We start from the raw sequence: 23,940 nt of genomic DNA on the forward strand, positions 1-23,940 counted from the left end.
TGATAATTCATCAGATAAGAACATTTGTATATGGTCGTTATGTAATACTTGAGAAAAGACAAAAAGCGAATCTACAAGTGTATGAATAAAAGGGCTAAAGACGATAAACATTTAAACTATACATCAGAGGCTACTGGTGCATTTTTTTTAAAGTTTTTTGAAAACATACTTTAAAATCAGGAAAACTTGTACTTTGAATTATCTTTGTTGCTGTCAAAGCTTTTACCAAATAATAATAATAGAAAACGTTATTTGTAAAGTACCTTTCATACAAGAAATGCAGCTGCAAGTGCTTTATATACAACATAGATAAATAATATCAACAAAAGCAGCTTTATAAATTAGAAACAGGTTAAAATGTAATTCATTTAAGAAAACATATTTTAAGGAACATTAGAATCTGGTTTTATTGCCAAGAAGGTTAACACATACAAGGACTTCAAGTATATATATAAAATCATATAAAAATAAGAAACAAAAATGTAATATACATATAAAGAATAAAAGCAAAGGAGAGAAAAAATAATTAAAGTTACATATTAAGGTCTTTTTTAAGAAGGCTGCAGTAAAGACGTTTTAACCTTTTTTTGTACACATTTACTGAACTTTAGAAATCTCACCAGATTTATTAAAATATATAAATAAGATTTTGCACATTTGCCAAACAAAGGTGGTAACTTTGACATTTAAATTTACTCACCTGATTATAAATACAACTGAGGCCATATTTGATGTAACCCTTAAAATAAACGCCTCAGCAGATTCATGGGCAATCGGAAGAATCACAATTCAGTTGACAAAGTGTAACAAAAACGACAGTATGCATCTTGAAAACGCATATTTGTAATACATATGCAGTTTAATATCACATGAATTAAATATAAAACTCCTGCAGCTCGAGTAAAGGTGTTTTTCTGATCTTTATTTATGTGAGGAATTGGATCATAGTTGCAAAACGTTCGATGGTACGTGAAGGCACCTTAGCTCTATCCAATCAGACCGCGTCTGGCAGGTCATGTGACGCAGCGAATGCTAAACTCCGAGCGAGCGGAGAGTTGCGGTGAATCTTCTTCTTCTCTTCCCGGGGAACGGAGCCTGCGAGCCGGACAACTTTCCTCCTCCTCGCCGCCGCGTCAGCGCTGGAACCGTAATGTCGTCGTTCCTCGGACGAGCTTAGACCAAGTGTTCGGGAGTCGCCGCCATTATGTCAGGAAACCTCCGAGCAGGTGAGTTTAAACAGCTTCTTCTTCTCTCTTGTGTTTATGACCCGGGTCCGATGCGTCTCCACCGCAGCATCACTTCTCTAAACTCTGCGCAAACACAAACGTTGAGCTAGCGTAAGTTTTCATTATCGTGGAAACCTGCTGTGATTTTAACTTAGTTTGGTTTTTATGTGAAAAAAGTATCGCTGTAGTTTTGATTGACTGACTTCTCCCCGTTATTAAGCATCAAACATGGCGTTAAACTACGCTAGCTAGCAGCTAGGCTTTTGCTCAACGTTACAACGCGTTTCACGTAAAAAAAATGTTTAGTCCCATCACTGCAGAGTTGAGATCATTCAAAGACTTTGAGAAAAGTTTAAAGGTGCAGTGTGTGGGAGTTAGTGACATCTATTGGTGAGGTGTCATATTGCAGCTGAATGCCCATCACCCCTCCCTCCCCCTTCCAAACCTTTAACTGTCATAAAAACTCGAAACTGCAAAAAAAAAAAAACATGGCGGCCTCCGTATATCGGGCCCATTCTGGGGTAAAGAATCCAACAATTCGTATAATTTAGATGATCGCACCCTACGGCTTGTCAATTGACCGAAAATGTATCATAGCCGCCATTTCTAACCTCTAACCCACCTAATTCCGCTAATGTCGGTTAATTCGGTGACTTGCTTCCTGCTCCGTAGAGAGGACCCGCTCCAGGTGTAAAGTTTTTAAACATAACTATTCCATTCTAGGGTAAAGAAACAAGTATTTCATATAATTTTGATGATCGAACACTACGGCTAGGCAATCGACCGAAAATGTATCATAGCCGCCATTTCTAACCTCTAACCCACCTAATTCCGCTAATGTCGGTTAATTTGGTGACTAACTTCCTGCTTCCTGCTCCGTAGAGAGGACCCGCTCCAGGTGTAAAGTTTTTAAATATAACTATCCTATTCTAGGGTAAAGAAACAAGTATTTCATATAATTTAGATGATCGGACACTACGGCTAGGCAATAGACCGAAAATGTATCATAGCCGCCATTTCTAACCTCTAACCCACCTAATTCCGCTAATGTCGGTTAATTTGGTGACTAACTTCCTGCTTCCTGCTCCGTAGAGAGGACCCGCTCCAGGTGTAAAGTTTTTAAATATAACTATCCCATTCTAGGGTAAAGAAACAAACATTTCATATAATTTAGATGATCGGACACTACGGCTAGGCAGTCGACCGAAAATATATCATAGCTGCCATTTCTAACCGCTAACCCACCTAGTTCTGCTCATGTCGGTTAATTCGGTGACTAACTTCCCCATTGGAGCTGTCGTGCTTCCTGCTGCGTGACGGAATACATTCTACAAGATACAGCATATTATTGATCGATCTCAGATTTGTAAAATGATTCAAAGTGTTATTCGCTGCTCATAAAGAAGTTTAAAACCACAAACTCCACTCAGTTAAACCTACAAATCAGACTTTAAACATTTAAGATATGTTAATGGGACATTTATTGTGCTAATTATCAGTATTGACTCATATTAACATCTCTATCTTGACAGAGATCATATCCTCCAGCCGTAGGACACTGGTTCAACAGTTCACTTGTCACACATCCAACAGGTCTTACATAGTTTTGGACAGAGATACAATCACACACATCCTTCTCACCCATCATTGTCTCCTTCTTCCAGCCGTCCAGGGATCAGAGCCGTCCTCCCCATAGAAGGGGGGCCGGCAGCTGCACTGGCTGCTGTGATGCTCCGGAAGAGCAGCAGCAGCAGCGGTGGTCTCGGGACCATGCAAGCCCCGGCTCGGCCACGACACCTTCCCAAGTCCCACACGGGGTCCCTGTCGTCCCGGTCCACCAAGACCTTGGACGCGGGGGGCCGCAGCTCCAGGACCCCCAACCCTCTGAGCAGCATGGGGCTGTCGTCCCGGCTGGTGGGGGCGCCGGGCGTGGACCCGGAGTACGTGATGCAGCTGGTGAACGACGTGCGAGGGTTCGCCGACGTGCTGCTCAGCCTCAAGGACGCTTTCCAGTGCAGAGGTGAGTTCAGGAAAGTGAAACACAGGAAAACGACACACTGGCGGAAAAGGAAATTAATCTAAAGGAACTGGTAACTAGGGTTGCAAAATTCTGGGAATATTCAAACTTGGAAACTTTCCATGGGAATTAACGGGAATATACAGGAATTAATGGGAATAAACTAGAAATGTTGGAGGTAATTTATACTAACTGTATTTACCTTGTCATATACAGACATAAATATAAACATTTTGTTGTGTCATAGGCTGATTTGAGCCCTGAGGAAACTTTGGGCACTTGACTATATGCTTCTGCATCGTTCGTCATTCTTAACATAGGTCTTTGCACAGTATTTGCTAATGTACACAGCCTTTCCTTCTACATTGGATGGGGTGAAATGTCTCCACACATGAGATAGTGCACGTGGCATTGTTCTGTAGAGTAAGATGAGAAAAAAGTTTGTAAAAAAACACTAATGCAATGCCAGAGATATAAATAGTTAGGCAAACAATTGGAATCGTCTGTAAAAATATTTTACAATTGATGGATAAATTAATGGAAATAGGCTAGATGAACAGATGAACAATCCTCAATCAGCATGCTAATATATTTTCCCCAGTAATAACATCGAAACTTACCTGACTAGTCCTGCTCACTACAGCAGGCCTCAATAGCTCTGCTGTAGAGTGAAGGATGCTGGGAGTTATCTGTGCATGTGATGGAAGAATGCACAGTGGAGGGTTGTGCTGCATTCCATACATCTTTAAAATAGAGTTTCGAATGATGTTTTTATTGCTCAGCGTTTAATTTGTGTAGTTTTTTTTTTTTTTTTTTTAATTCCCGAGCTTAACTTCACATGGAAAGTTTCCTGAAAGTTTCCTGAAATTTACCGGAAACTTCTCCGCCCCTTTGCAACCCTACTTGTAACACAAAAAGTTGAGTACAGAAATCTGTGTGTATTCTAAGGAAGTGCTCACTTTCCCCTTGCCTACTTCTACCTCAGTTTGCTAGCTAGAAGAAGTTTCAACAGAAGCAGCGTTATCCAAACCCCGATAAGAACATGAGAGTTTGACTTTTTCCAGTTGAGTAAGAGCTTTTAAAATCAAAAGCGTCAATCAGTTACGTTACCCTTTGGTCCGAAGAGGCCACTGTCAGTGGAGAACTTGTCTCTATCTCTACTGCAATGCATTTTCTCCACGTGTATTTGTCGACCATTTCTTCAGAAAGGATCCATTGTTCTTTGAACTGAGGCGCTGACACTAAACCCTGATATTTACCAATGATGCAGATTGCTGAAATTCTCCACCAGCAAATTCCATTGTACATCAGGGAATGAATGTTGATGAATGAATGTTGTTTGTGTGACTTGTCGCCGACAGGAATGACAAATGCAAATGTACAACACACCTCAAGCATTTTTAAACAGTGTTACAGTGAGCATGGTTGTGTAATCAGTGTTAGCGAAGCACAACAGCGGTGTCATCTGCTTTGTTGCTTTTTGTGACTCACTTGCTCTGGATAAAATGTCCAGGAAGGCTGTGTGTGTTGTTGTGTTACGTTACAGATAACTAAAGCACCAGAGTTTGTGACAGACAACCTGTGGAGTGTCAGAGTTATCGTGTGATAAGCGCCTCCCTGCGAACGTGCAGACGTGCTTGTGGTGCTGCTGGTGTCTTCAACAACTACACTCAGCCACACACCGCTACACACAAGTGCACAAGTGGAGCCGACATCAGAGCTGACGCTGGTGTCTCTCTTTGTTGTTCTCACTTGGTTCTTGATGGCCCAGCGGTTGTTTGCAAGACATGAGGAAACACTTAACCCACACAGTTGCACACTCAGCGTTGGACTGATGATATCTCACTGTGTGTTGTTGTTCGTGTGCAGCCACTGTTTCTTTCATTACCAGTGAATCTGTCTTTTACTCGCTGTGCTTTGACTTTATAAAATATTAGCGATGTTTCACTACCAACAACAGAAAGGCCTCAGACACTGCTGAAGATGCTGGGTCGGGCTTCTGTGAATACACACATGGCTCTGCAGTATAGACACAGGTTCGAATCAGCTCTGATCATCAGGGATGGAAACATGACAAACCAATGTGATGAATTTGATAAAGAAAACCTCAAAGCAAGAAAGATACAATCTAAAAACTTGTTGAGTTCATTGTTCTGGACAGCCAACCCCGGTTGCTTGTTTTAAAACGTAGGTTTTCACTTTTTAATGAAACATTTAGAGCGGTGGTACAGTTTGCTTGGTTTAATGTTCTCAGCTTCTCAATCCCCAAAGTCATGCTTTGTCCAACTTAATATACTAAATTAACTAATCGATCAATCAAACCTTAAGTATTATTTATGTCATTCATAAAGGCAGGTCATTCTCTCATGTGAGCAGATCTCTGATTATGCTTTCACATTCCCGTTGTACAAATGACTAAACTATTTTCCTTGAGTGGATAACTAGATAAGGCCAGTGTTCATCTACTACAGCTCCTACTGTAACTGCTGAGAGACTCTAGTACCTACAGTGTGAAGGTCTGGCAGTGGGAGTGAGTTGTTTAGCCATTCCTCTGGCTGGAGGAGTGAGGCCTCTGTGGCTGAGCCTCTCGCTCTGTTGTTCTGAGCCATCACAAAAACATTTGGGATATTTTGCCTCCCCGAGTACAACGGCTCCCATTCAGCAGGTGGGGATGAAATCATAACATATATATGACCCCCCCCCCCACTGTCACTCAGTTATTTGTCAGCTAGATTGATGGTTTTGTTTTTGATGTTTGTTTTTTACTTTGAGTCACTGACGCAAGTGATCCAGCTTTGTGAAGAGGCTGCTACTCTGTGGTTTACTGTCCAGTTAAACATGACAAATTAATTGGTAATAAAAACGATTCAGAACAAAGAGTGGTGGAAGATGTCTCTGGTTTAAGAACATTTATTTTGTCAGTAGTCCTCCCAGCTTTAAATACACACCGTGATCCAGTCAACACCACACAAACAAACTGGGAATGTTAAAATTGGATTTAGAGAGCGACAGTTTGGAGCTCTTGTGCATGTGTGTGTGTCTGTTTGTGTGTGTGTGTAAACTACTTAAGCAGTTTCCAGTTTCCCATCTACTTTTACACTCTGAGAATTGTTGGAGATTAGTCTGGCTCCCGTTTGCTGGCATATGAACAATCCTGTCGGTTGTTTCTCAGACAGCTGCTGAGTCTCACCTAAAATTGTTTTTCTTTAGCAGGCAGTTTTTTTATATAGACAGGTTCATGTGATCTTCTTTTTCCAAAGCCACATTAAGTGATTTATTTATCTTTTACAGTGATAGGGATTTTGTCAATCTCTGTACGTCTGCCTACTCCTTGTTCTTTGTGTGTGTGTGTGAGTTAACATCCAAAATGTGTGTGATGTGATTAATGACTTTTCTGTTTTTGTCTGGGAGGTCAGGGAGGTCACACGGTCTGGAAAAAGAACAGTCAGAGGTCTGCTTTCCACTGATTTAGCAGGCTATTTACATCTATGGTGTTTTATACGTGGTATTATTGCATGATTGCTTTTCCAATATTGAATTCTCTAAATCGAAATTGTTAAATGTTAAAAGTTAGGTCTTACCTTGTGACTTTGCCAGAAGACGCATACCTACATGCACTAAGTCTCGGCCTTTAGTGTTTGATGTGTGATTTACAGCGTGTTTTGCTGGAAAAGACCCTTCAGGCTTTCATGAAGTTAAGTAAAGCTGCAGCAACAAGGTAGTGAGTGGGGAGGAGGTTATTACGCTACATGCCAACTCTGGTGTTGTTCTTTTCATATTTGGAAAGGGCCGACACTGGAGTACTGTGTGAAACCGAGATTATGCTTTTTTCCGCTGATAGGCGTGCTCCCCGCTGAGATCTGGCAGCAGGCTTGTATTCCTTGTGCCGAGAAGCAGGTCGGTCTCTGTGAGTCACGGAGCTCCTCGTGCAGAGAAAACCCTGCGGAGGATTTAGCTTGGAAGATCCTCATTGTTCATCGACTGAGCACCCGCCAGTTTTTAGCTGGAGGCATCGCAAACGAGCATGTTTACTTGACGGACATCCTTTTAGCTGAGCAAAGTAGAACCACCGCATTCACACCCTCAACTTGACACCAGCAGATCCACCGGGCTCAGATTGTGGTGTAGATTTACACTTTCTCTCATATCTGGCCTCTTAGTCACACAATTGTTTCCCAGCCATTGTAAAGCTGTCGAGGAATTTTAGGCCGCGTGAGTTTTGACAGAGTAGGTGACCCCCGTCCTCATCTGGCTGTTACCCTGAGATGATCTTTGACCACTTCCATGTGGTGTCACCCTCATCGGGGCTCCAATTACCCCAATCTTACTAAGAATTTTATTTTACCTTATAACTTTGTTTATCTATAACATTTTGAAACAGCTGCTACTAAGTGCAAACATAACAAGTTAAATAGGGCATAAGATTGAAAAGAATACAAAGATAAACACTCATAATTGTGTAAAAGACATTCAATAAATAAGATTTAAAAACAGAAGGTGAAGATATGACAAGCGTTTTATAGTAATAGCAGACGCGCGGTAATTTTATTGCTTTTCAGGGCCAACTCGATAAAAAAGAAACGTGATAAAAATGTCAGGATATTTTCCATTTTCTGAAGTTCTCATTTCAGCGTGTGTAGCTGAAGACAGCCCGGTTAATGGTTTTAATCAGGATGAAAAATAGTCCTCTGCACACACAGCCGAGCCGCTGTCCCCCTCCCATCCCCCAACTCTCCTGCATACTCGGCATTCCTTTAGAACAAATGTTCACTTGTGGCTATAGTGCCTTCAATAGACTAATGGTAGGTGTGAGGCAGATTTGACTGCGGAGAGTCTCTTTAAATGAATTAAGTTTAGATTTGTGGTCATAACTGCAGCTGAGGTGATCATCTGCTCAAAGTTTGTCTTTCATTTTCGATATTTTAAGCGAGGACAGTTGTCCCTGAGGCAATCGCAGCGTTTGTGTTGTAGTCATTTGAAGTATATAGGAACTGTTACTTAGAGGAATTCGTTCTTTTGCTTATCAACGAAAGAGGTTTTACAAAATGTCACTGTTGCACAAGCTCTGTACTTCACCATTTCACAGCTTAGTTTTTCTTTCATTGTGGCGACCAGGCCGGAATGAAAAAGCTGCAAATTTCTCTTCAAAAATATCAATTTTTTCCCCACAATGTGTTAAAAATGTCATTGTTGCAAGTATCTCAGTGGTTTGACCTCCTTTTCAAGCCCAAAAAAAGTTGAGGAATGTGTTTTGAGAAATGTGCGGCGGTTATTAAGTTATGGATGGTGTAGAGTCTTACAGAGCTCGTCAGGGTGAGGTTTACACTTTAAATGGCCTCTGCTTTGACGACATCAGGGCGCCAATTTAAACTGTACATCCTTGAAGTTTCTTTACTCAAGACAGTCTGGTTTGCGTACTCTATCCCGGTAGCCACAGGTGGAAAAGAAGAAGAAAACCTTTTACAGTTCCCCTTCAGGGTAGAACAAACATCTCGACACAGCTGAGCGTGAGCTGGAAAGGTTGTTTATTCAATGTATGGTGTGCATTGTGCAGTTTGTTTGAGCACAGATAAACTCTGGATCACGTTACCTCCCATTATGCTACAGAAAACATTCTTGGTACATTGTAGTGCCGGCGAGGAGGAACAGTTGAAGTCTGTGCACGAGGAGGAACATGTCTGGTTGAGCCTCATTTCACTGGGAAACTGTGGCTGCTTTCAACTGATGTGTCATCGTGACACTCTGATAAGATCTGGCTGTACTCCAGTTAAAATGCATTGTTCAGAGTTCTACAGCAAAAGGCTCTAATATCAAGTTTACACCAAAAGGCCACTGAGCAGTGGACAAGGTTGTTGAGTAGAAAGATTCAGTGTGGCCCATGAGGATCTTACAGTGTTACTTTGTTTAATCTCTTTCTTTACTCAACAAGCTTTCCATCCATGACATGTATCAGTACTATGTTGGAGAAATAGGTGCTCAACCAGGGCGTCATGTTTCCATCACTGCCAAACGGAGCCCGGAGCCGTTAAATACCCGCAACTACTATCTTGACTCTGGCCTGGGAATAAATTGTACCCTCTCCTCACTAACAACTAAGGCCAGATGTTAGGAGGCGTAAATGGGCTTTTCTGCTCAGTTCAGAAGAGGCTCTGTGTTGTGGTCAGAAGGGCCGACTCTTCCCTTCGAGTGGTATTCGGTAAAAAGGTTAATTCACACATTCAGTCACCTTGATAACGATTTCAAGGAAGTTGTTTTCCTCTCTGCTCAGCGCTCTTTAAACTGCAGTTGGAATGAGAATTGGACATTTTAGTTGCTTTGAGTCAATTTAAAAAGCCTGGAATCTATGTAATTTACCAGTGTAATTAGAGGTAATGTTGGACTGCTTCCTATCTTGTAGAACGAGGCAATCTGCTGTGTTTTAACCATTTCAAAGTCCCAGTTTACTCGCCATTAAAAGCCATCGCTACCCTGTGCAAAATAAATCCTGCAGTTAGTGCCACAAATATCTACCCTTCTCACACAAGTGCCCCTGTGCCAACTGAAGTGGCCACTCGCGGGTGGTGCCTTCAGTCGAGAGAAAAGCCCAATTCGAACACATAATGCTTTAATGGCCTGCTGCTCTTAGGAGAAAGAAAGGAGAGATTTGTTGGGCTGTAACTTTCCCCTGTGATGCCGAAGGATGTTTTTGTGCAGGCTTGCGGTCGGGGTGTGTTTCCTGGGGTGGGATTTATGGTTATGGGCTGTAGATGTTTGTGTAGGAGATTGGTCATGGCGAGGGGTGGATTGGCCGCTGGAGCTCCTGCTAGCACGGGGATGTCGCTCGCGGGCGATTGGTCTGACCTGCTGAAATTTACAACTCAGGCCGGCGAAGGAGGGAACTGAGGATTGTGATGCTACGCGGAGAGGTATTTTTTGTTTTTGTTAGTCATCTCTGATAAGAGACACAACAAAAACCCAGTAATACTTGGCGTAACAAATTCTTGGAGCTGATTCACATGTCTGCAGGAGTTAGTCACCTCTCTTGCCCAATAAACTCGCACATGTTCCCATGCTGTATCAGGTGACATCATTCATCCAGGTGGTTGGATATTAATTCATGAAACCTCGAACTAACAATGTGTTGAGGTGAAGTCACCCACAGATTCTTAAAGAAGTCAATTAGCCAATTAATCGATTTGATTAATTCATCGAATGTGAGGTTTTGCTTTTTTCTTTTGTTAAATGCGAGTAAATTAAATATGATGGGACATAATAAATCATTTGAATGTCCTCTAGGGCACTGGTAAAATGTGATTTGCTTATTTTCCTACACGGAGGTCATATTTCCCCCCCCCCGTGCGCCTGTTTGTTTGTCATTGTTTGTTGGTTGGTTTGTGGTTGGTTTATTTTCAGCAGGATTACTGAAACAACTACTGAAGGGATTCCCACAAAAAAGTTGGCACATAGAAATAGAGAATTAACCCAGTAAATTGTTTCATGATTCAGACCAAAGGAGTGGATCCAGGAACTTTCTAATCCCTTTCTTAATACTATGATGAATAAAACATTGTTTTTCAATGGCTTAGGTGTAAGGCTTGGTTGAATTTATTGGGACTGTTGAGACTTGGTAGAAGTACGTGCTTTATTGTGGAATCAAATTGTTTAATAGACAGATTACAGCCTTAATTCTAATTGTTAAATTTGATAAAAATGAAACCAAATAGAAAGTTTCTCAACTCTACGGTTTGCATTGTTTGGGAAGGCGTTAATATTAAGTAGCTTTTATATCTCATATTCTAATGTTGTGACACCCGATGGACTCTGTTGATTCAACAATGCGCTCTGGTTTTGCACCTGCTCTGAAGTCCCCCCCCCCCCCCAAACATGTAATGAAGTGTTGAGGAATTAGCCTGACGGCGAAGCGCAGACCCCACAGAGTGTGGTTCACTAATAGGCCGAGAGCGTGGAGCTGTTTATGGAGTGCCTGCTGTTTACTGTCTGTGTGATGTCTGGGGCCCCACTCCGTCTCCAAGCAAGGCCTGGGAAACACAGTGAGGCACCCAGCGATGCAGCGCTTGTTTGGAATGAGGGGGAAATTAGTGTTTGCAGATGGACTCCGGACCAAACAGTTGCACCTGTCGCAGGTCAGGTTGCAGGCGGCTCAGCAATGCAGGCAGTTCGTTAGTATTTCATGTTTTCTGACCTTCTGGATTGTGATTTAAGAGACTTGAGGATCATCTGAGCTCATCTTGTTCTGTTTCGGTTTCTCTTGGGAAAGGACAAAAAGTGTCTGTTTCCATCCGCAGCAATTTTGAGGTGATGACTGTTTCTGGACAGGGAACTATACGTCATCAGATTTAACAGTGATCTGAGTAGCCTAATTTCCCACCGACTGTGCTCACATGCACTCAAACAAACAGGAAAGTCATGTGCACAATCCAAAAAAGAATAATTTTAACCATCATGAAATATATTTTTTGGAATAAAAAAAACAATGATTCAAACTTTGTCATTATGAGGCAAATGTAACAGCATCGTTTTTGAGTCTTTTAAAATACAGCATCTGCTTAATTATATATTCCTTTTACATTACAGCAGCACAGTACATGATTAGTTCAAAGAAGGTTTACATCAGTGCTACATACAAAAACACTATTTATTTTACCATGAATTGTTCATTTTACAAAACATGAATGTAAACTACATTAATGAAAAGGAAAAAGTGCAATTTGGTAGAAACAAGTAATGGTTTATATAAAAACAACACCTTCGAGAAAATAGAAGTGAGAAAATGCAAAACATTCAAAATCAAAAATATAATTTATATATTTTATAGACTATGAAGATTGTTATTTAAGAGACTTGAGGATCATCTGAGCTCATCTTGTTCTGTCCCGGTTTCTCTTGGGAAAGGACAAAAAGTGTCTGTTTCCATCTGCAGCAATTTTGGGGTGATGACTGTCTCTGGACAGGAAACAATACCTCATCGTCCTGGTATGACTTTGACAGACACGTCTAAAAGAAAATCTGAAAATAATCTGCCTCCTCGGGTGTTAATCCACCACCCCCTCCTAGTAAAGAGACAGAGGGGGAGGGATGCTGATGGGGAGATGTGGCCTCCTTGGCCTCTCCGTAAAGCCCTGCGGCTGTTTCCCAAGTAGCACTGTGTCACCAGAGCTGCTGAGGCTTGTTTCATGTCGAGCTGATCGCGTGTCCAGACAGGCCAGTTGATTGCCGGTTGTTATCAGTGGGGGGAGCCGAGGCTGTAACCTCTATCAGGCCACCTGAAGATTCGGATTAGAGTGGTCTCTCCCCGCGCCGGACACACAATGAGCTTTGTTAAAACACAATGGGATGCCCTCCCACTCACACACAGAGCAATTTAAAGGGTGACATTAATTTAAAGGGAAAATGTTTGAGCTACTGTATTGTGTTGAAGTTGAGTCACCACTTAAACCTGCAGTTTTTTGGCAAAGATTGATGGTATGTACAACGTAAACTCAGCATGCAGAGGAGCGGCTAATTCTGGATGAGTTTCTGTTGAGGTTTATATCGGTCTTCTTCAAACCTCGAATGAAATTGAGTGAAAATAGCACACGCACTGTGGGGAGAAGCATCCTGGATGAAGAACGATGATGACAGTGCTCGATGTAGTGTCTCTCTAAAATAATCATTTCAACTAAAAAAAGAAAACACAAGCGAGGTGATGAAACATCTCCCAATGCATCATGGGCATAAATAGCAAGAACGCCATGTATCTGACACATCACGCACCCGGGGGCCACTGCCTCCCATCCGATCTGTGTGTGTACGTTACTGAAGGGAAATATCCTCTTATGATAACATTAGTGCCAGGCAGGTGAGCTTAGCAGACTTTTCTTTGACCAAAGCCCGGCTCAGACTGCAGGAGTTTAAGAATCCTAACCGATTTTTGAAAACCGTTTGCATCACACACTTGAAGAGAAACTGTGCAGATTATCTGCTCTCTAATCTCAAACATGCACACACTACAAGATCTGAAAATAATGGCTCATCGCGCACCACACACACACACGAGAGGATATTATTAAGATTAGCGTGCCAGGGGGAGTAACGCATGTGATCTACTCATTCCACATGATCTCATGGGGAAGTAAATATAAATATAACGGAGAGTGTGGTGCAACCATTGAAAGAAACTGTAATTATTTGTAGTAAGAGCAAACAAAAGCAGAAGTCCGGATGACAAAATGAATTGGGAGATGTGGTCACCAGGGATTGTCGGTTCCTCAGAAGTGAACACTTTTAACCGTCGCTTTTAATATCGGACAGTAGCATGCTTGCTAATGTTAGCCTCAAGGTCTCTGCATGAGAAGCATTTAGGGAACACCGGTAAATTGCAGCAGCAGAATATATCCTGGGTTAACTCTCAGCTTCTCAACTTCACGAGTCTCTACAGGAACATTTGTCACTTTCCTCATCCCCTTACATCGCGAGTAAATTCACAACCTATGAGAAACACTGTACGAAAATAGCTGTTAAAGAGTAGAGCACACATAAGTCACGTACATGTTTTAGTTCTATTTCTACTCTAAACTGTTGCGTTGATGCTGAAAACTGTGTTTATTTTTTCACACAGAAAAACGAAAGATAGGTAGAATTCACGTCCACATATTTTTTTTATTTTAACCATTTGTAATTGTAAATGTTTTTCCTCAAAGGGAGGGAGGTCTTCAGATAAAAGAAGCAGACTACAGCTCATCCCATCACAGGCGATGCGGCCTTGAGCTGGGTTGGCACTGGCAGCGGGGGGGTCTTCCTTCAAACAATAAGGCCCGCCTCTCTGCCTCAACGCTGTTATCTCTACCAAAACAATAGCAGGGTCCCCCCACAATTGCCACCAATTTCCAGTGCGCCCTCTGATGCCATTGTTGTGACAAAACCACTCACCACTGATTTGAACCGGCTTTTTTCTCAGCTGTCTCACGCTGCACTGAGCACGGATCCTCTCACACTATTCACAGCACAACACTGGTGGCGATCAGTGTGAGCTGTCACACAGAGTTTGACCTTGTTTTGATAACTTTATTCCCGCTCTCGATTGTTGAATGGAATGTTTTTGTATTGAATATTTTTTTTAATCCGGGTTTTTAGGGTGAAGATTTGACAGTGATCTGAGTAGCCTAATTTCCCACCGACTGTGCTCACACGCACACAAACAAACGGGAAAGTCATGTGCACAGTACAAAGAAGGATAATTTTCACCATCATGAAATATATTTTTTGAATTAAAAAAATAATGAATCAAACTTTGTCATTATGAAGCAAATGAAAACAGCATAGTTTTTGCTCTGAAAATTCCGCTAAATTTTATATTCCTTTTTATATTACAGCAGCACAGTACATGATTAGTCCAAAGAAGGTTTACATCAGTGCTACATACAAATACACACTATTTATTTTACAATTAATTGTTCATTTTACAAAACATGAATGTAAACTACATTAATGAAAAGGAAAAAGTGCAATTTGGTAGAAACAATGGTTTATATAAAAACAACACCTTCGAGATATAGAAGTGATAAAATACAAAATATTCAAAATCACAAATATAATTTATATATTTTATAGAAGATCTGTTGGAAAATGAATACAAGATTTTGACATCCCCTCAGCACTTCATATGTGTAGTTTAAATCATTGTTAAAGTAAATGTACAAAGCTCTGCTGTCATTTTTGCGGACACGCTCTTGGTTTACTGAAGGTCACTGTCACTGTGTGTCATCCATTAAAATCGCTGGCTGCTGTTTGTTTCTTTGTGCTTCTCCATCGCAGTGTTTTAACTCTGCACAGCGGTGTGGCAGCTGCCAGTGGGTGACGGTAAACAATGGACACAGCCTGTACCAGTCCATGACAAAATGTCCTTTTTGGCCTCGACTTCGGTCCAGCTGATTGGCTCAGGACATCCGTCAGTCTTTGTTGCCACAACATCCCAGGCTTTTGTTTTTTCCTCCTTTACAACTGGTATCTCCTCTGCTCCTCTGCAGAACAGCTCAGTCTTAATTAAATTCTTTTCTTTTCCAGAGGAAATGGAAATGGGTGATCCTAACCTACATTACATCTGTGATTCCTTCAGTCAAGCTCAGCCTCTGTCATGCAAAGTGCGAATTCTCCCGGCGTGTACCTCATTAGGGACGCGGCTCTCATATGCTAAGAGCCCAAACCTCACCCTTAACTTTGATAAGAAAATCTTCAAACGCCAGTGAGCTTACCAAAAATACCCCAATGACCGCAACTGAGGAGGAGGGTTGAAAGGAAGGGGAGGGTGCCTAATGAAGGCCCATTGTCGGCGTTGGGAGGGAGGGTCGACTTCAAAGTGTGTGTTGCCGGGTCAGGGACTTTTCGCCTTGGGGCCGGGGAGCAGGTGAGCCCCTGATCTACAGGACTTTGACTAATCCTGACTGGGGGAATCTGGGGACAAGGATTAGTTAACTTTTGACCAGCTAGATCGACTTATGTGTTCTCTGAGTTGTTACCCTGTGATTGTTGCCTACTGTCATTCGTAGCAGCGTCACAGATGGCCTTGGTTTATGTGTCAGTTGTGTATTTTTACTTTAGCCAAATCATCTAGTCGTGTGTGTGTGTGTGTGTGTGTGAATAATAGAGGAGCAACAAATACGACCCACACACAGGCACACACACACACACCCACCCGGGCCCTGAGTTTCCCTTCCTCTGTAATTCTAATGAATTCAGCCTCTCATCTCACTCTGCTGCCTGCTGGGACGGCATTTATGGAAAACAGATGGCTTTTTTTCTCGTTTCCAGACGGTGCAACTGCTTCCTCGAAAAAACAGCGAGATAGACATGAACTCACCTATTGTCTTGTGGCAGCTTGCAGAGCAGCCGCTGATTAACACGCATTAGATCCTGACAAGGACTGGAGAAAATGTATCATGTCTCTATTTGCACTTTCTTTCTTGTCGGCTGTTATTTCTAGATTAAGAGCTTAAATCTCCGTTGAACACACACAGCAACTTTATTTTCTAAAGCAGGAACAATCCTATAGAGGAAGTTCAAGGCTGTGATTAAGTGTACTGTGGGTCAGGAACACGCTTGGCTAAATACAGCCATTCTGAGACATGAGCTCCGGAAGATGTACATCAATTTTGCGTTGGCCTGTTATATATGAAAGAACACAGCAGGAAATTGTCCGAGTCAGACGCGTTCTCAACAACAGGAAAATGTCCAGAACATTCAGGTGATGGATGGCACCTGGACAAGGCAGCAGGAGGCAGGAAATTACATGTAAAATCCGCTCTGTCAATCACATGTTCTCAGCACATCAACACTGACGTCAGCCCTTATAACCAAAACTTTTGGAACCTCTCCAATTTGACATCTTTGTTGTTTTCTACTTGTATGGCGGCTCTCTTGACACTTTACTATCGAGCTGGCAGGAAATGTTCTGTAAATGTCAGGAGCAACTGATTCGAACATTTGTCTTTTCATGTTCATTCTCTTCAAGTCAATTTCAGGAACATTTCAGAAGTTCATAGACTGACTGGAAGCCGCTTGCCTAAACAACGGCAAATGAGGGTACACTTCTGCTTTGCCCGGTTCTACAGGAAAGGCATGCCTCTCGAAGCAGAACTGCTGATAGAATGTGATATGGTCAAAAGGCTAATCGTTGACGTGCTACCTGAATGCATTTTGTACATTCTTTCCCTCTTCAAGTGTCATTTTCTGAAAGCTCACTGGTAACGGAGAGCAAGCCGACATCTTTCTCAACTCCTCCTTCCACTCACTCCGTCTGCTGCAGATAAAAGCTGTTGCACATTAGTCACCTCAGAAATGTTCTTTCTTCATCTTCAGCATGACTGTCTCTTCATCGTTGACAAATTGCATCACACGGAAACGCAGACTCTGTTTTTAAGCTGTAAATAGTCGAATAAGTATGAATACATATGGCATTTCTTACGTCAAACAGGGATTTGTGACTTAGATTTTGATGAGCACAGTGTTTGTTGTGTCGATTTTTAAAGTCTGTGGTTTTGTGTTAAGTCTGACATTTGTTTAACTCGAGGTTGACTCTGCCTCATATGTAACCACACAGCTCAAAAAGCACGTAAACTGACGTCAGTCCTTATAACCAAAACTTCTGGAACCTCTCCAATCTGACTTCTTCGACTTCTTCGTTGTCGTCTTCTACTTGTATGGCTGCTTTCTTGACACTTTACTAGCGAGATGGCAGGAAAAGTTCTGGAAGTGTCAGGCGCAACTGATTCGAGCATTTGTCTTTTCATGTTCATTCCCCCAAGCAAATTTCAGGAACATTTCAGAAGTTCATAGAATGACTGGAAGCCGCTTGCCTAAACACCGGCAAATGAGGGTACACTTCTGCTTTGCCCGGTTCTACAGGAAAGGCATGCCTCTCAAAGCAGAACTGCTGATAGAATGTGATATGGTCAAAAGGCTAATCGTTGACGTGCTACCTGAATGCATTTTGTACATTCTTTCCCTCTTCAAGTGTCATTTTCTGAAAGCTCACTGGTAACGGAGAGCAAGCCGACATCTTTCTCAACTCCTCCTTCCACTCACTCCGTCTGCTGCAGATAAAAGCTGTTGCACATTAGTCACCTCTGAAATGTTCTTTCTTCATCTTTAACATGACTGTCTCTTCATCGTTGACAAATTGCATCACACGGAAACGCAGACTCTGTTTTTAAGCTGTAAATAGTCGAATAAGTAAGAATAAATATGTAATTGAATTGTTTCTTACGTCAAACAGGGATTTGTGACTTAGATTTTGATGAGCACAGTGTTTGTTGTGTCGATTTTAAAGTCTGTGGCTTTTGTGTTAAGTCTGACATTCAAGGTCGACTCTGCCTCATGTAACCACACAGCACAAACAGCACGTAATCATGTCTCTCTCTCTCTCTTCTTCACCTGAACGGAAGTGTCTGCTGTGACTGAGACACTCAAACATGTTCATGAGTCGTGTCCGTTGTCACTCTGCCTGGAGGAAATGCAAAAGACGTTGCATCACACTAGTTTCCTGCAACAGAGTTTGTCAGTCACTTTTAATCACCACTGTCTTTGTCCTTCACGTTCCGTCTGGAGGAGCAACCGCTCAAACTGAGAAACATAACAGAGCACACACTGTCTTTCTTCGCCCTGAGGGGAATTGTCTCGATCAGTCAAAAGGTGACAGCATAGTTTCATAGTTTGAAAATGACTATTTGCCAAGTAATACGTTTGGCAGTTACAAAAGGAATTTGAGGAATTCATTTTACGCTGTGACTCGAAAATACATTGTTTAACGGTGACTTGGACAAATGAAAGAAAAACGCATGAGTGGAATCTATCCATCTCAGGCATTTGGATATAATGAAGCCTCTGTTGTTCCTGTCCTCATTCGTGACATCACCTTTGTGACGTTGTCGTGCTATCTCGTTTTGTTTCGGTCCAGAGAATCAGGAAGGTCTTCAGAAGGTGGTGCAGGAGCGTTTGACGGAGCTGCTACGTGTCCTCAAGGCCGTCATCGGCAAGCACCAGACCCTCAACTCGGTGGACATCCTGGGAGCGGCTGGCACGGTCATTGCCAAGGTCAAAGGTCAGTAACTACCCCCAGGGGCCCGCATGGGAACACACAGGCATGCAGGTGAACGCACACAGACGCCTGTATGCTGATCAATCGTCTTGACATGACATCTCAATGTGGCGTTACAGGATGAAGCAAAGGCCTCCAGGTCAGTCTTTCATGCCGGTGTGGGGAATTCTTTATTGATTCATGCTTGGTTGGAGTTGGCTACGAGATTTGTATTTTTTAAAGAACATCATGTGAGAGGTTATTATTCCGTACGCAGTTGATCCATTCCCCGTCCCGCTGAACGAAAACAAACACAAAGACTCAACTCACCAGTGGATCGGCTGGAAACGTGATCCACCGCAATTCTCCACTTGACTTGCACACAAGAATCTCCACAGCGGAGACGACACGACTGTAATTTGCATTCCACATTGCAGCGGCTGCGGAGGCCCCTGGGCTCGCTGCTCGCCAGCCAAGCACATCCTCGTTTCTTCATTCTTTTCTCTGTGTGGAGTCAAAGGTCGTCTGACACCTCACCTACCCTGGGTTTTCTTTATCTTGTGTTTTTACAACCACTTTGACTTCAATACCAGTTCCTTAATGATACCATTTAATGTAAACTTTATACAAAATTACATTTCAGATTACGAGATGATCTATTTGCCACATTTAGGTGTAACTTAAATTGTCGGCTTCAATTGTTTAGTTTTATCTTTGAGTACATTGGCATTTTTTCCTGCAAACAAGTTTATGATATAAACTTATAAAGTAAGTTTCTTTACATAATATCAATAAATAAAAACATACCAAAGCCAGAGTCAAACTGGGAATCTAGAGGTTACCAGATATCTGATGCACTTTTGTTTTTCCTACCTGCATATATGACATTTTCATATAGCGATGCCATACGTCAGCATCGTTAGATCTCAGTACAAGCATGCTCCATGCTTATTGACTGTGACGCTGATACGATTTAGTCTCAAGGTATGGAATGACGTGGCATGTTTTCATATTCTATCAGTATCTCAGTATCTATGGGGTTGGTACCTTTTTGAAAATATTTGAGTTGGGTACCTAGCCCTTCCTGTCTCAATGCTGCCTTGTGACCTACTTTTCAGTATTTTTTTCGAGGAACACACGTCAGCGATGGTTAACCCACTCGCTGCTACCTTTACCACATGTCAAATGCAAAAAGGAAACAAGAGATCCAATACAATATAATATGCTTGTGACAGTGTAATGGAACTGACCGGATTGAAAATGAAATTCTTATTTATAACTGAAGGTTTCTAATATTTATACGCTTATTTATACGTCTATAAAAACTTGAAGGCAGCAATTTCTAGGAAACTTTTAAACAGTTAAGAAACTAAATGGTTTTCCTAAACTTTCAAATTTACAAAGAATTAAAAAATACTTTTTGGTGGTAGAAGTGATCACACATAACAGATATATATTCACTATAATACTTGTTTTATCTTTTATCAATTAAAGGACATGCCGTTCCGACAGGTTATCATTAAAATGTTAAGTAATTCCAGTCAATTGCAACTTAAATATCGAATTTGCGCTAAAGGGAACACTTGTTCCACTCAGTACTTAATGTCAGCAAAGGTTGAAGATATCATTACTTTCAGAGAAGAGGATTATATTTGTAATGAGTATATTGCTTCCAAAAATTGCCTGGAAACCCCCTTACATAGACAGACTGATGGTGCTACAGTACACGTCATTGTTCCTATCTGTAAGGTTAGCTTTGTCATTTAATACTGCAGTAAATAAACTAGTTGTGTTCGTGTCCTGTTGACATAAACTCGGGAATTAGCTTTTCCACAAGGGGGTGCTTTACATCTCCATCCACCCTCTGCCTGGACTTGTCCCTAATGGCCAGTAACACAATAGTGATAGAGCCAGAGAGCCCAAGGAGGAAAGGGGAGTGAGTCAGCGAGACGTCAGAGATGAAAATACAAAGTTTCAGATGATAACAGGTCTCGTGCTCCTCTCTTGTCTTCAGAGTGTGTCGTCCCCTGACTCGTGTTTCTCTCCTCGTATCCTCCTCCTCCTCCTCCCCTCCCTCTCCAAACACAGAGCCGCCAAACCAGTTTCAAAGGCCATTTACATGTAGGTGTCACTCCACTCAAGCTGCTCACCTGCTCTTGTGTTTAATTTGACACTGTAGACACATTTTGACAAACCCGTAAATGTCAGGAACGTGCTGAGCTCCACTCAACTGTATAATGAGCAGTGTTTTTTTTCCCCTAGATTATTGAACCACGTGCCTTCCTCCTCCTCTTCCTCCGTCATTCGTGTGTCATAATAATATGAACTTTGCAAAGCCTTTCATTGGCCTGAAAACAAGACTCCAGCAAGGTTTCGTTCCTGCTCACGTTTTGAGCTTATGTTTCTTTTCCGTTCTTCCGGCTGAAAAACTGCAGGACGCTGCAATAAAAGTGTCCAACTCCTCAACTTATTGAAATTCTTCCCCTGCTCTCTGTCCTCCTTTTGTCTGGAGGAGATGTTGGCAGCTGACAGAGTGTGTTTTGTTTACAGCAATCAATCTTGTATGTGCTGGCCAAAGACACTTTCTTTGTCTGTGCAGATAAACATATTGTTGTTGTTTATTTAATTGATCTAAAAAAAGCACACTGCCCCGTGATCTCTCCTGCAAGTATTATGATTGTTTTTTTTGGTGTTTCCCCTAAAGAATGAACCTATTATATTCCAGTAAACTTTAAATCTGTGACACCAGATGATTCATGTTATATAACGGAATTAAAATAGTCAGATATGCTTTAAATCACTCGAGGTATTTTTTTTAGGGGTTAATTGTCCCAGTTACAGCTCAGTCGTGAGAAAACAATGGCCCCTGTACTTGAGTGATGCAGCTTCCATATTTCAATTGTGACAAGGGGTGGGGGTGGGGGTTGGGGGGGGGCAGAGCGCTGGAATCATTGTTATGAGATCCACAGGATGTCCTGAGGAAGAAGTCAGAGCAGAGTTGTACGCTAGCATTCAGGGCCAGGGAGGTGCACGGCAGGGAGGCTCGCACCGCTGCACTCTCCTCTCTCTCTCTGTCTCCCACAAGAGACTCCCTGGAACGTGGGGTTCCCTCCCCAGCCGAGGGGGCCATGACCTTTCTGTGCTTCTTCGCGAGTCGGGAATTTACAATCATCAAGCCGCCGTTGACATGGATTTGTTTGCTCGCAAAAAAGGAAAACCGCAAAAGCTAGATAGCCGCTTCGAAAACCGGAACTTTTGGGAGTTAATTTTTTCCAGCGATTTATTGTGGAGTTATTCTGGACCTGGTCACTCGAGAGTGACGCCAGGTGTCCGATTTGAAAAGGTGAGTCTCGTCGCCGCTGTCTAAAGCGTTACATGTCACAGAACTCAAGCTGTGTGAGTGTTTCCTGTTTCGGGGCAGACAGGAAGTAGTCGGATTTCACTGAGTGTGTCTTTGGTTTCTCTTGCTGCTTTCTGCAAATGTCCTCTCGCTGAGTAAAGTGTTTCCTGAGAACGAAAGCGCCGTGCGCATGTTTTCGGAGGTTTGTCGATCTGCAGTGGCTTTGCTTGGTATCTGAAGTCTCTGGACGTCCTGTTGCCAAAAGAGCTCAAAGCGAAAGAATGTGTACAATTGATTGGAAGAGGACTTTTTGAATTATAAGACATAAGAACGAAAGAGGGACAATTTCGGATTGTTTCTGAATACATTCTTAAAGGTCCTCGAGGCTGCTTCAGAAGAAATCTTAAGATTTTGCCTTTGTATGAGCCAAGTGGTCATATGTGATCTGAAATCAGTATTATTTCAGCAAATAAAAACAGATGATACTATGGGACAAATGACAGCATCCAGTCTGCACTTAATACATTGTTGTTGGGTTCAGAATATAAACTTAACCTTTTTCTTTTATTTTCATGTCATTTATTTAATCTGCTGTTGCTGTGTTTACAATATCTGTGGATAACACTTCATACAGCTGTGTAAATAACATTGTTGAACGGTTGAACGTACTGTGCATAAACTGGTTTGCATTGTGGTTTTATTTTAGCTAAGGCTCTTTTGTGTTTTATCACTCTCCACAGGCGTCAACTTCAAGGAAGTGAACCCAGAAAACAGTAAAGCTATATTCGGCGAGATACACACATCCATCGACACTTTGGCGTTCACATTTGGCAATGTGTGAGTACAACGCTTGTTTGCCTTTTCAACACCACTGGATTATGTTTTATTTATTGCTGTTTTGTGTAACTGGCAAGAAAAGTGTTGCAGATTTCAGCCGACAGATGTGGGCTTGTTTGTCTTTTCCAACTTAATCTTATATAAGCATATATCTATGATTTCAGTCATTTCCTTTCTGAATTTGACGCTTTAATAACACCATAGCTCTCAAACTGATTAGCTTGCAACTTAAACCGTATGAAACTGTATTTATAACACACATCTGCATCCCCACATCTGCTCCGCAGAGTTTCTGACTTCCTTATGGGAGATGTGGACAGCGGCTCAGGGTTGGGGAACCCCCAGACCAGGAGAACCAGGGTGAGACACCGTTTTTCAAGTCCCAGCTTTCAGTCCAGATTTTTTTTTTTCTTCAAAGCTTTGTTTTGAAACATGACAGTTTTCAAAAGGGTGCACTAAAGCACCAATTTCACCATGCCTCCATTTAAAGAAAGCCTCAAAGACTTGCTTTCTGCTCTTAATTGGTGTGTTGAGAACCCAGTCGCGTCTGATGTCTGACTTTGATTGTATGTCTGCTTTTCTCTCCTTTTCATCTAAAATGGCTTTTTCACAGTCCTACGACAACCTCTCTGTGGATCCTGAGGGATACGTTTCAGAGAAAAACGACCTTGTGGGTAAGTGTCATTCACATTTTGTCATCTGCCTCCGAGCACAGCGAGCGTGAAACACACTCTCATTCTGAAATCTAATAGCTATTAACAGCTACTTAACAATTTGTTTAATGGTTGCGCTTCAGGCCCGAGCGGCCCAGAGTGTCAGTGTGTGAGTTGGCCGAGTGATTTAGGTTTTGGATTCTCGAATGCCTGAGGTAGACCCGCCCTAAACCTCCACTTCCACCCCTGTTATTTCTGCTGCTTTTTTTCATGCAAGCTGCTCGTTTTCTCCCTCTCCGGCCACATATCTCACATTC

General features: G+C 42.1%; 1 protein-coding gene across 1 annotated transcript in view; it reads left to right on the top strand.

Annotated features, from left to right (window-relative positions):
* The first annotated feature begins 1,093 nt into the window (after positions 1-1,093).
* LOC133018600 (rho GTPase-activating protein 29-like) overlaps positions 1,094-23,940 on the top strand; it is a 32,235-nt gene continuing 9,388 nt past the window's right edge. Inside the window, exons 1-6 of the mRNA XM_061084997.1 lie at positions 1,094-1,226; positions 2,891-3,246; positions 18,674-18,817; positions 22,874-22,970; positions 23,258-23,330; positions 23,584-23,644. Of these exons, the coding sequence (XP_060940980.1) occupies positions 2,955-3,246; positions 18,674-18,817; positions 22,874-22,970; positions 23,258-23,330; positions 23,584-23,644 (667 nt within the window). The 5' untranslated portion in view covers positions 1,094-1,226; positions 2,891-2,954. The remainder of the gene's footprint in view (positions 1,227-2,890; positions 3,247-18,673; positions 18,818-22,873; positions 22,971-23,257; positions 23,331-23,583; positions 23,645-23,940) is intronic.

Source organism: Limanda limanda, chromosome 13 (genome assembly GCF_963576545.1).
Source record: "Limanda limanda chromosome 13, fLimLim1.1, whole genome shotgun sequence".
Classification (NCBI taxonomy): domain Eukaryota; kingdom Metazoa; phylum Chordata; class Actinopteri; order Pleuronectiformes; family Pleuronectidae; genus Limanda; species Limanda limanda.